We start from the raw sequence: 12,013 nt of genomic DNA on the forward strand, positions 1-12,013 counted from the left end.
CGGAGCGGGGAAAATTGGTTATAAGTCTGCATCTGATAAGCAGCTGGGAATTGTGTTCATATGGGCTGTGTAGAGGCTGGCACTGCAGCCTCAGAAAAAGGGAAAATATGGGCTGTGCTTTCTCAGAGTGCACTGTGAACAGCCTGCCCCACGGTATAACTGGGAGTGCTCTCAAAGAATGACAGCCTAAATCCCCAGCAGCTCCATCCTAAGTACATGTGGCCAGGTGCCCTGTCTCTGCAGATGTTTTGCTCTCATTTTGGGCTGAAAATGTAACATTTTTTTGTGGAGAAAGGCTTTCAGATCTCATTAAAAATAGCCTAGTAGTGGCTTTGGATTTGACTGACAAGCTAGTTGTTGTTGTGCCAAATTAGATATAATACACTCTTAATTTTGATCTGAAGAAACAAGGCTCTTTTTGCTCAGTAGGGAGGACCGAGTGACAAAATCCGGAGTTCCAGTGACGACACTGAATCTCTTTATTGTCAGAGCAAGCTAGGAAATCATCTGCCTGCCAGCCAAAAATGCTGGGGAGCAGGCAGAGGTCCTGACAGAAAGCAAAAGCTGCATAAGAAAGTGGTGGCATGGCCCAGGAAGCTTCTTAGCCCAGGGGGAAGTGTGCTGCCCCATCCTGTGGTGTTCCTGTGTCTTATATGGAGTTGATGCAAGTTCCTTCTCTCACCTCTGTCAGCAACCACAGAGCTTCAAGCAAGACTTTCGGAGGCCTCGCTTGTCACATAGTTCGGCTTCCTTGAAAATGCTGTTGGGCCAAAGAGGGATCTCACCAGGGTGTTTCACAAAGTCCTTTTGGGCTTTGGGAGGAAAGCCGATGCCCACTCTGTGTCTCTCTCTGGATTAGTGTCAGTCAGATGGCTGCTGTAGCCTGCTCCATCGATGCTTGACTTTGCCTGAAGTCTTAAGTTATGATCTACACAGAGGATGTTCTAAAGTGGGAGCGTAATTTCAAGTAAATAAAATAAAAACCTATTTTCATCTTAATTTGATGGAACTCCTCTGTTATTACTTGAAATACACTGTTTAGAAGAACAGTTCTCTCGTTGGAGGAGCCTTTCTCTCGATTTTATGCCTTATCTCTAAAGAAAATGGAAAACAAAAGGTTGTTTTCCCAAACAGTTATGAATATACGGTATGTATTTCCAAGTTCAGCTTGCCTTGCACGGAACAATATTTGAGCCAATAAACTCCTTACAAACATTTCTACTGGTTTTCAATAACTAGCTACAAGGGACGTTGTAAAAATGGAAGTATGTGAAAACATACATATAATAGAAAACATGATCTTGTGCACTGCTTTCTGTGCAGTGCAGCATCCAATCCATGTGACTTTTCCCAAAGTATGCTGTAGTTTGCAAAACATCAAAATTACTACATCGGGATTTTGAAACTTCCTGTGCAGCTACTTACTTTCTTTCCAGAGCAATCGTGTTGTGATGTTATGACACGAGTGCGCTGGGGACAAAGCCTCTTTGCGTGAGGTCTGAGGTGGCTCGTGTTATCCAAGCGATCGCGATGACTGCACCTGTCATATGGGTTGTAATTTGAAGCAGATTTCGACTTCAATAGCTTGCAGAAGAAGGCATGTTTGGAAGGGATTGGAAGGGATGTGGCACAGCATGAACAAGAGAAGAAACATGTAGTGCTTCCGTAAAAAACGCAGGAGTCTGCAGCTGATGAGTAAATTCTTTTTTATTTCTGTAGTCAGGGGCAGCAGAAGGAAGCCACCGGGCTATGGAAACCTGTACAGGCCTCGGGATAAAAATAGTGGAGATGAGGGAAAGCCTGTACCAGAATGTCGGGCCATCAAAATCTCCTCATTGCTCACCTTCTTCTAAATCCTTGGCTCTGGACAACAGCTGGAAATAAATGCTTCTCATTCCTTCCAGGTTTTCACAGAAGAAACTTTAAAGAAGTTCAGTATGTGTAAAGTTATCGGCTCAGAGAAAAAAGAACAGGACCTTCCCTGAGACAGAAAGTGCCAAGTGCCTGCTGGGAGGTGGTTTGCATCTTGTGAGGCTGAACAGCTCAGCTTGCTGTATTTTGTATTGCCGGCCTTCTAAACAAGAACCTATTGTGGCCTGTACAGATCCTGTATATTCCTTCTGTGTATAAGTATATTTAAAGAAGGCAGTGGAACAAAACAACTGCAGTTTGTTTCACATCACCTAATATGACACAAAGGTGAGTGTGTCATTATTGACAGGTAGCACGCTGGGGCCTAACTTTGTGTGGAGGTAATGCTGTCACCACGCTCCGTCCTACGTGGTAACTCCTCATAGAGCAGCACCTGAGGCCTCAGCTAAGGGATTTGATCGTTTTAGACGCCCACTGGTTGTAACAGCATCCCACAAACATTTTAGAAATGCTGCCCCATTTAAAGAAGGAAGAGTGAGCACCAAGGTTTGTCCGAGGGTCATTGAGCTGTAAGGCTGTGTGAAAATCCGTCTCTTGCGGTCTCCTCTGTAGCTTAATTCCTTGAGAAGAGCTGTGCCAGGTGACTGCTGGGCTGAATTGTCACAGGGTTTCACAGTGATTCATCTACTGATACAACTAAAATGGTTGGATCCACCTGACACAGATGCAAAAGAGTAGAGAACTGAGCCATCCTCCCACCCCAAAAACGTGGCTGCAGCGAGCTAGGACCAGCATAATTAGCATCTTTTAAATCACATTTGTGTCTAAAGAAAGAGGAAGCAGAGGATGCTAAGTTATTGACCTTAGACCTGGCTGCCCTGGTAACTGGTACAATTATGACTTTAAGATGTGGGTTTGTGGCTTTTTTTGTTTTATTTTTAGAAATTCTCAATATTATGTACAGCTTTCCATTTGTGTGGGCCTAACATTAACAGACTACCCTTCTCTTAAGTTTCTCTCTCGCTAAGAATTAAGCAAGCAGTGCGGGGCTAGATGAAAAAGGGGAGGTTGTCTTGTGCATTATCCTTCTTGGATGTGAGGGGTTGGCTTTGTTTGGGATCTGAAGTAGGTCTTGTTAAGATTCCCCTTTCACCGTGGCTCATTGTATTGAATGCCATTAGCCATGGTCCTGCGGGGGTTAAAGTAGTGACTTTATCAATTAGTTTATTTTGTTAGATGAGGATATTAGTTTATTTTGTTAGATTATTATATTTATTTTGTTATTAGATTAGTTTATTTTGTTCGGTGATGATGTAGGTTAATGGCTAAGTTTCAATGTTGGCCACAAACATGTAAATAGTTAATTTTGACAGCGTGCTGCATTATTGTGTTCTCTTAAAGCTAGTTCATTTTGATAGCGTGCTTTGCTACTGTGTTCTCTTGAAGCCTTTGATCACGTTTTGGAAGGGGTTGCAGCCTGAGACACTAGGGTTTGGGATATTTCCACATGTAGGTAGCCTGCAAAGCGCTGAGGATGGTGTGGACCACCTCTTGATGCTGCCTGCTGCTTGTATCGCCAGCTGCAGTGCGAGGTGTGAGGTAAGGAGTGCTCGTAGCGTGTGTTTTGTTCTGTCACTTCACAAACACGCTGGTTATGAGCAGTGTTAGTGCTTCAGGACTCCCTGTGACACGGAAAGAGCAGGGCGAGCTGCGGCAGCGAAGGAAACACCAGCGGGGCTCGCTCCCTTGTGCCTCCAACCCCCGAGCGGGACAAACGCTGCCTGGCGGCACCCCGAGGCGCTGCCGGGCGCGGCCGAGCCCCCCGGAGCCCCCCGGAGCCCCCCGCGCAGGGCGCTGCGGGCGGGCGCTGCCGCGGGGTCCCGCCGCGGGCCGGCAGCGCCTCAGCGCCCGCCAGGCTCCCGCGCCCCGCCGGCCGCCGGCTCCCTCCGCTGACTTTTATATTTGCGCGCCCTTTCGCTCCCGGGTGACGTGTCCCGCGCCGCGCCCAATCGGCTCGGCCCTCTGGTCAGGACAATGGAAGGGCCGCGGCCAATGGGCGAGGCGGCTGGCTTGGCGGCAGCCAATGGGCGCGGGGCTGTGTTGAGAGTAATGTTACCAGCGCCGAGAGTGTGAGGAGGCTGCGTATCGATCCCGCTCCCACAGCCATTGCGGTGCATTGGGCTTCGCAGCGACCCAGGCAGCGCTGGGGCTGGGGCCGGGGCGAGCGGCCGGGCGGGCGTCTCTGGGGCCGGGGGCCGAGCGAGGGCTGCGTGCGGGCACCCACACGGGTGAGTACGAGCCCATGGGGGGGGCGGCGGGGCCGGCCGGGCGCGCTCGCAGCGGGCCGGGCTCTGCCTGCCGCCGCCACCAGCACACCGACACCGCTGCCCGGGCACAAAGGCTGCGCCCCCCCCCCCCCCTTCTCCATGCCTCCAGCCTCCGGCTCGCTGCCTCGCAGCCCGGCTCTCGGTGGGGAGAGGCCGGCGGCGGGCGAGGGGCTGGCAGTGCCCGGCCGCCGCCGCGGCGGTGGGGGCGAGGCGGGGCGGCGAGGCGCCGTGCCCCGCTCGGGAGAGGCTCCCCCAGCCGCGGCGGGGCCGGCGCTGCGGTGGGGCGGGCGGGAGGGTGAGGAAGGGGCCGGGAGGGAGGCGGCGGAGGAGCCGAGCCGGCGGCCGGGGCCGTGGAGCCGCTGGCCCCGCAGCCGCCTGGCTGTAACATGGCTGACGGCAGCCGCCAGCGAGAAAACAAGGCGAGCGGCGGCGGCTGAGCAGAGAGGAGCTCGGGCGGGCGGGGGCGCAGTTCGGGGGAACTTTTTTTTTTTTTTTTTTTTTTTTTTCTTCTTCTCCTCTCTCTTCTCCTCTTCTTCCCTTCCTTCCCTTCTAGGAGGAGAGGAGGTCGTGAGGGGAGAAAAAAAATAAAATAAAATAAAAATAGGGCGTGTGTGGGGGGGTTAAAAAGTCTGCGGAGCCGGGAGCTTGGGGGGGCTCTGCCCGCTCCGCCGGGGCTCGGGCACGGCGCTGGAAGCGCGCCGGCCCCTGCTCCCCCGGCCCCTGCTCCCCCCTCGGCGCCCACCCGCTCCCCACCTCCCCCCTCAGCCTCCCTCCCTCCTTCTCTCTTCCCTCCCTCCTCTCCCTCCTCTCCCTCCCCCGGCTGCAATGGCTGAGCCCGTGCGCCAGGGTAGCGGGCGCCCTCACACACACAAAGGGAAGGGAAGGGAGGAAGGAGCCATGTTCTGTAGCCGCCAGCGCAGCGGCCATTCCGCGCCTCGCCCGCCTCCTCTTCCTCCTCCTCCTCCTCCTCCTTTTTCTCCACAGGGGGGGGGTCCCGCGGCCTCCCCGCCGGCTGCGCTGGAGCCGAGGGGGCGCTGGGGGTGCCCGGGCTGCTGCTGGGCGCACAAAATGGAAGCAGCCCGGGTCACCTCCTCCTCCTTCCTCCCCTTCATCCTCCTCCTCCTCCTCCAGCAGCCTGCGCCATGCCCGGGCAGCCCGGCCTCATGGCGGGGGGGGGGGCGCTTTGTCTCCTCACAGGGTTTTTATTTTTTTTTGGGGGGGGGGGAGCGGAGGGGGCAGCAGCCCTGAAGAAATTCCGCGAATAAACTTTGAGGGCGCTCCCGTCACGAATAGCGGCGTTTTTATCCTTTCTGGGCATTTTTATTTTTTATTTTTGCCGCCCCCCCCCCCCCCAAGCAGAGCCCTGAGGGGGTACCCGCGACGCCCCCCCCCCCTCCCCTCCTCCCTCACCACCACCCAAAATGGCGGGAAGGCGGCTTTTAAACCGCCTCACAGGGCCTCGGCTCCTCACGGGGCGCCCCCGGCCACCCCAAACTCCTCCCTGGGGGGTTTTCGGCAACATTTCTGCCCCCCCACACACACTTCTCTTTCCCCCCCAGCTCTGGGAGCCATCCCCGTGGCGGGGCAGGAGCAGCTCCCGGCGGCGCTTCAGCCCCCTTCTTGTTTACTTGACAGAAACTTCAAACCGGACGTGTTTAGTCACGGAGCAGAAATCTGTTTCTGTCTATCCGCCAAACCGATAGGAAACGCTGCCGCTGTGGCAATACGGGCAGGCGGCAGGGTGTTTTTTTCTCTCTCTTTTTTTTTCTTTTTTTTTTTTCTTTTCCAATCCCTGCTGAAGGGCAGAGTTCGGCAGGGCGCGAGCGGCTTTTTCCAGGGAGCTGTGAAGAAAATGCTCCGCGTGTCTGGCCGGGGTGTGAAAGCTCCAGGAGGGTGTTTTTTAATTCCTTCTCCGGCCCTGAGAGAAGCAGCTAGTTCTCTGGCGGAGCACAGCCTTACTAGGCATATGTAAATGTCATACTTCTCACGTCCCCGGCTTGGTTATAACATGTTTGACTGAGCACAGTGGCCCATTCCTGTATTTCTAGGTATAAAGAGTAGGGTTTTGTTGTTTGTTTTTTTTTTTTTTTTTGTAGCATACTTAAAGGAGAACGATAATATATGGCATATAAAAATAATGCATATTTTTTGCAAATAAGCCCCAAAGGTCTACAGGGCACGGTGGTAGAAAGACGGGCTATTTGAAGAAAGAATTTAGTAACCGAGAAGGCCAGCTGAGACAGGATATTCAGGTACTTTTCCCCCCATTTCTTTCAATACAAGGTATTTCTTTCAAGCCTATGATTGATACACTAGGAATAAGAGTGTCGCCTCCCTTGCGTTGATGCCAGTGCTTGCCTACAGATTGCTCAGAAGCAACATTTTTGTTTGTAGGAGACCAGAAGTACAAGTTTCCAAGGCCCTTTGAGACTTCAGGTTAGTTATATGTGCCAGGTTACCTCAGACAGTAATGGTAGGGATCTCCAGTAAATACTCCAGAAGAGAAACTTTCTTCAGAGTGTGACTTTGGAATCCTGCTCTGACAGGTCGCATTCAGCATAGTTGTTCTTCGTGGCCTTGGCTTGTGGAAAGTAAAAGTTGTAAAAGTGTCTTTTCTTGCTTTGCTACAGAAAATCATCAAAAATGGGCAAAGGCGATCCTAAGAAGCCGAGAGGTAAAATGTCTTCATACGCCTTCTTTGTGCAAACCTGCCGGGAGGAGCACAAGAAGAAACATCCAGATGCTTCAGTGAACTTTTCAGAGTTCTCAAAAAAATGCTCAGAACGATGGAAGGTAAGAATAACTGCTTAAAAACCAAGCAAACAAACAAAAACAACAACAAAAAAAACACACAAAACCTTAACTGCCTTCTGTGAAATGTTCGAGATTGTCAGTTATTTCTTTAAAAGTTCAGGTTTTTGATACGTAGGAAGTATAGTTGTAAGGTGAATGATAACTGCCCATCATTCTTGCCTTACCTTTAGCTCCCTCAACTGATTTTAGAATGGACCCAGATGTGCTTTTCAATCTTAGAATGTCATTTTAATTGCCTTGCAGACTATGTCTTCTAAGGAGAAAGGGAAGTTTGAAGATATGGCAAAGGCTGACAAGCTTCGTTATGAAAAAGAAATGAAAAACTATGTACCACCTAAGGGGGAAACAAAAAAGAAGTTCAAGGATCCAAATGCACCGAAGAGGCCTCCGTAAGTAGATTTCTAGTTAGGTTATATCACTCAGGACCATCATGCTAAACTTTACCTATAAAGGCATCATTTTGTCCATGTTTGGGACCTCTAGAAATACAAGGTTATACTGCTGGTCAGGAAAATCAAGTAAAGATAGGTTGGAATTTCAGTTGGGACTACTAGAGTTTTGTCTTCAGGTTGGCGCGCTTTAGTAAAGTTGGAATAATGTCAGCTTTTAAAAGCAGGTGCAAAGATCTACAACCCGCAGTTGTGACTGATGTTTCCAAATTTTGTGAAGAGGGTTGTTCTCAACAGAACGGTGATAAAATGTTGCAGGCCCTCTTCTTACCACCTGTTGGCTTGAGCAGGAATTTTAGTTGGCAGCCCTTTTGAAGTTAGAGGCTTCTGCCCAAAACAGGCTAGAGGGATGGTCTTGCACAAAAACAGCTTGGAAGATTTCAGCCATTGACTACTGACTTGGATTCACACAACATACATTTTGTGTGTGTGGCTTAAATGAAGCTAATGCTGAATGAAACAGGGAAGTTCCTGTACAAAAGACTTTGTATTTGGGCTGATGCTGTCATTTGGAAATCCTCATTTTCACCAGAAATTATTGCTGTTTCCCTGCCTTCAACACTTCTGACGTAATACTTGCTCTCCTGTTGCCATTCAGTTATTCTCTTAAGAGTTTTCTCTGCATATGGTGTATAAAATTAGCCCCTCTGGGGGTCCTGCCAAAAATGGGACCAGATGTGCGGCATTACTCGGAGACGAGGATGTGTTTTCGTGGTAGTTGTTTTATTCTATTATCTTCCATTGTAATTAATCTTTGCTTCACTTTTAGGTGATGTTCCAAAGCGCTCTTAAGAAACAGTAACAAAGGTCACAAAACTTTCTGTTACAATAGGTTAAAGTCTAAAATTAAAATACTCTTTTTTTTTTTTTTTCCTTTTCATTTTTTCTTTTCTCTGTAGTTCGGCTTTTTTCTTGTTTTGCTCTGAGTTTCGTCCAAAAATCAAAGGAGAACATCCTGGTCTGTCCATTGGGGACGTCGCAAAGAAACTGGGAGAGATGTGGAACAACACCGCTGCAGATGATAAACAGCCTTACGAAAAAAAGGCTGCCAAACTGAAGGAGAAGTATGAGAAGGTAACGCTGGCATTTGTGGAGGTGGTGTGGGGAGGGCCAACCTCAATTTTTAGATACTTTCCCATTCTCACGTGCTCTTAATATTGCAGATTATGCTGCAGATTTTCATACACAGATGACAAATGTCATCTTTGCAGGATGGTGTCACTCACAGGGGCATCTGGTTCATTCTCGTAGCGCTGAATTGCAGCCCTCTGTGTTGCGTGTCCTTCATTCATCTGCAATTCAGGCCCATCCGTGGTGCCGTCATGTCTGTATTGTTACTAAAACAATAGGTCACAGCAGTGTCTGCCTTCATTTGGTAGAATTAAGTAACATCAGTAAAGATGGTTCTCTTCTTTTGGAGGTGTTAGGCATTGGTAAATATCCCCAAATATTAGAAGAAGTAAAATAACGTAGAAGCTGGTTTCAGTTTATTCTTGGGTTAATACCAGGACACTTCCAAGAAGCGAGTTTCAGGACGCATTTGTTCCTGTACCTACTTTGTGTCTAGCTCCTTTCTAGTAATTAACATGGTTAATAATACATACGAAGCAATATATCATAGAGTTCCTTGAATTATTAAAGCTCAGCCCCGCCATCATAACGGCAGCTGTAGTCGCGCGTTGTGCACAGAGCAGTGTGAGGTGTGTTTTTATTTCCAGAGGCAGATTCCCATCCCAGGATGAGGAAACCACAGCGGGAGGGGATGCGTGTCAGCTTGTACTCTGATTCTGCTTCAGAGTGGTCAGCATCCACCTATAGCTAACGTATGCCACAGATATCAAGCCATTTACGTGCCGTGACCTTTCCCTGGCCGTTTCTCCCGCTGGCAAACAAAACCACCTCAAAATTGTAGCATTATAGTGAGCAAGGTGGCCCTTTTTGGACCTAATTATGTGCTGGAGAGGAATTGGAGGTCTAGGTTTCCTGTATCGTCCTACTGATGCAGCTAAAAGCTCTCCAGTATGGTGACTGTCGATCCAAAAAGCTGCGACAACACACCAGAAACTTTGTACGTGGCTAAATCACTAATCTTTAGTCCTAGATACCTTCATCTTCATTCCTTATGCTTCAAGATGGGGTTTTTTGGAGCAGTAATTTGTGTATTTCACTGCTTGGCCTTTGACGTAGTGGATATTGTGTCTTCTGAAAATCTAGTGCTAAGCTTTAAGGGAGTGTGAGGAAACTGGGGGTGAGAGGGGCGTAATGTTTACAAGGTGGGGGATGTTAGAAGATTTGGACCATCCGCATAAAGGTGTTCATGTTTCTCTGTAGCTGATAAGTTGGAGAGTCCTGGAGATCGATTCTGTTAGTATTGTTTTTATGGTTTTGGCATAAAGCTGGGAAGTCACCGTTTTTCTGGCTTGGTCTCCCAAGTGCAGTTTTGACTTCCTCTAACAGGAACTGAATTTTGTGCGTTATAAACCACTAGAATAAATTTATTGCATGCAGAAGGTGGCACTGTCTACCCTTTAATCAAAGTTCTTATACCTTTTATTTTGGAAACTTCAGCTGGGCAGAATTCGGTATAACTGCTCTTTGCTGAGACGTAACATCACAAATCCTGTCCAGTGTCATCCTAATGTGTTTCGGATGGCTAATTATGATTTTGTGTCACAGAAAAGTATTTTTGTGTGCGCTTCTTCAGCCATCCTACAAGGTAGGGCTGGGAAGGGACCTTAAGAGGTCTCCCTTCGCTTCGTTTCCTTATGGGGAAGCGGGTTCAGCTGTGCCTCCCTTTCTAAAAGCCAGCCAGTGGAGATTCCTCAGCAGCCTTAAGCAGCGTGTTCCAGCACCTGAGTATCCTTCTGGGTTAGAGGGATCCTGATCCCTTTTTCTCCTGGTGCTGGGCCTCAGTTCACGTTGCTGGAACTGGAGCTACGACCCAAGTGTCATTTGGAAGTTGCTCGGAGCTCTTGACTGGTTAAACTTTAAGAGAGATTCTTCCTGCTTTTCTCCTCCAAGGATATCGCTGCATACCGGGCCAAAGGGAAGGTTGATGCAGGCAAAAAAGTAGTTGCCAAGGCCGAGAAGAGCAAGAAGAAGAAGGAGGAGGAGGAAGACGAGGATGAAGATGAGGAGGATGAAGATGACGAAGAAGAGGAAGAAGAGGAGGACGAAGATGATGATGATGATGAATAAGTCTCTTTTAGAGCAATTTCTTTCTTGTCTATAAAGCATTTAACCCCCCTGTACACAACTCACTCCTTTTAAAGAAAAAAAAATTGAAATGTAAGGCTGTGTAAGATTTGTTTTTAAACTGTACAGTGTCTCTTTTTTTGTATAGTTAACACACTACCGAATGTGTCTTTAGATAGCCCTGTCCTTAGTGGTATTTCAATGGCCACTAACCTTGCCTGGTACAGTGTGGGGGTTGTAAATTGGCATGGGAGTTTTAAAGCAGGTTCTTGTTGGTGCACAGCACAAATTAGTTATATATGGGGATGTAGTTCATTTCTCATCTTCAGTTGTCTCTGATGCATCATAAAAAAAAAAAATAATTGTTGTTCTGTTAACTGAATACCACTCTGTAATTGCAAAAAGGAAAAAAAAAAAGTTGCAGCTGTTTTGTTGACATTCTGAATGCTTCTAAGTAAATACAATTTTTTTTATTAGTATTGTTGTCCTTTTAATAGGTGCCCTTGAAAATCATGCTTTTTCTTTTCTTTTTTTTTTTTCTTTTTTTTTTTTTTTTTGAGGGGAACTCATCTTTTGCTTTATTGAATGCCCGTTTGGGATCACGTGAATATTACAGTTTTCATCTTTCATATATCCAGCTGATAAACAAAGCTTTGATCTACATACCCTGCATAATCATGATAGGGTAAGAAAAGAAATATATAGGCATATGAGGAAAGGATATTCTTCCGTAACTGGAAACAAAACAAACAAACAAACAAAAAATTTCAATCTCATCAAACCTGATACTTGTTCAGAATTTTGTGAAATGTAATATTCTATTGAGTTGCATGAGTTTACCAGTCTTGGAGAGTTGAGAAGTATAGAGTTCAATTTTACAGAAATTAAATACTTTGGGAAGGGGGGGAGGGGGGAGGGAGGGAGGGAGGGGGTGTTAAATTCTGTCCTAGAAGGACCCATAGGAAGAGTGTATGTCCATCCGGTGGGGAGAAATTTACAGGCGTGACTCCGTTACCATGTAATGGAGGTTGTGTTTGTAAATCTCTGAACACTAGCGAGAGATGAACATACCTAAAAAGTGTAAAGTTAAAAGCATGAAATTACCATATTTTTTGGTGACAGGTCTGGCGATGGCCACGGGCTTTATACCATGAAACTCTCCTGGTAGCAAATGGCCCACGAGAAATGATTTTTTCTTTCTAAGATTTCTATAAATGGTACCATTATTATTTGTTAAATCTATGTAAATTCATATTTGTATTCTTGAAATTCTAGTTTTAGCCCTTTAAACAAAGTTGTATATTGTCTCAAATTGAAAATGAGATAAGATGTATTTTTCCTGTTAGGTTTTATACC

The 12,013-nt window shown here is 47.4% G+C and overlaps 1 protein-coding gene across 2 annotated transcripts; it reads left to right on the forward strand.

The window, feature by feature from the left end:
• The first annotated feature begins 3,974 nt into the window (after positions 1–3,974).
• On the forward strand, positions 3,975–11,133 carry HMGB1 (high mobility group box 1). Of its 2 annotated transcripts, XM_027469875.3 has the most exons (6): positions 3,975–4,160; positions 6,359–6,451; positions 6,830–6,992; positions 7,257–7,402; positions 8,362–8,536; positions 10,484–11,133. In XM_027469875.3, the coding sequence occupies exons 3-6, from the start codon at positions 6,843–6,845 to the stop codon at positions 10,658–10,660; spliced, it is 648 nt and encodes a 215-aa protein (XP_027325676.1). In that variant the 5' UTR covers positions 3,975–4,160; positions 6,359–6,451; positions 6,830–6,842; the 3' UTR covers positions 10,661–11,133. The 2 variants fall into 2 exon arrangements, with proteins under 2 accessions (XP_027325676.1, XP_027325670.1); XM_027469869.3 differs by lacking the exon at positions 6,359–6,451 and having other exon boundaries at positions 3,986–4,160.
• The last annotated feature ends 880 nt before the right edge of the window (positions 11,134–12,013 follow it).

This window comes from Anas platyrhynchos, chromosome 1 (genome assembly GCF_047663525.1).
Source record: "Anas platyrhynchos isolate ZD024472 breed Pekin duck chromosome 1, IASCAAS_PekinDuck_T2T, whole genome shotgun sequence".
Taxonomy (NCBI): Eukaryota; Metazoa; Chordata; class Aves; order Anseriformes; family Anatidae; genus Anas; species Anas platyrhynchos.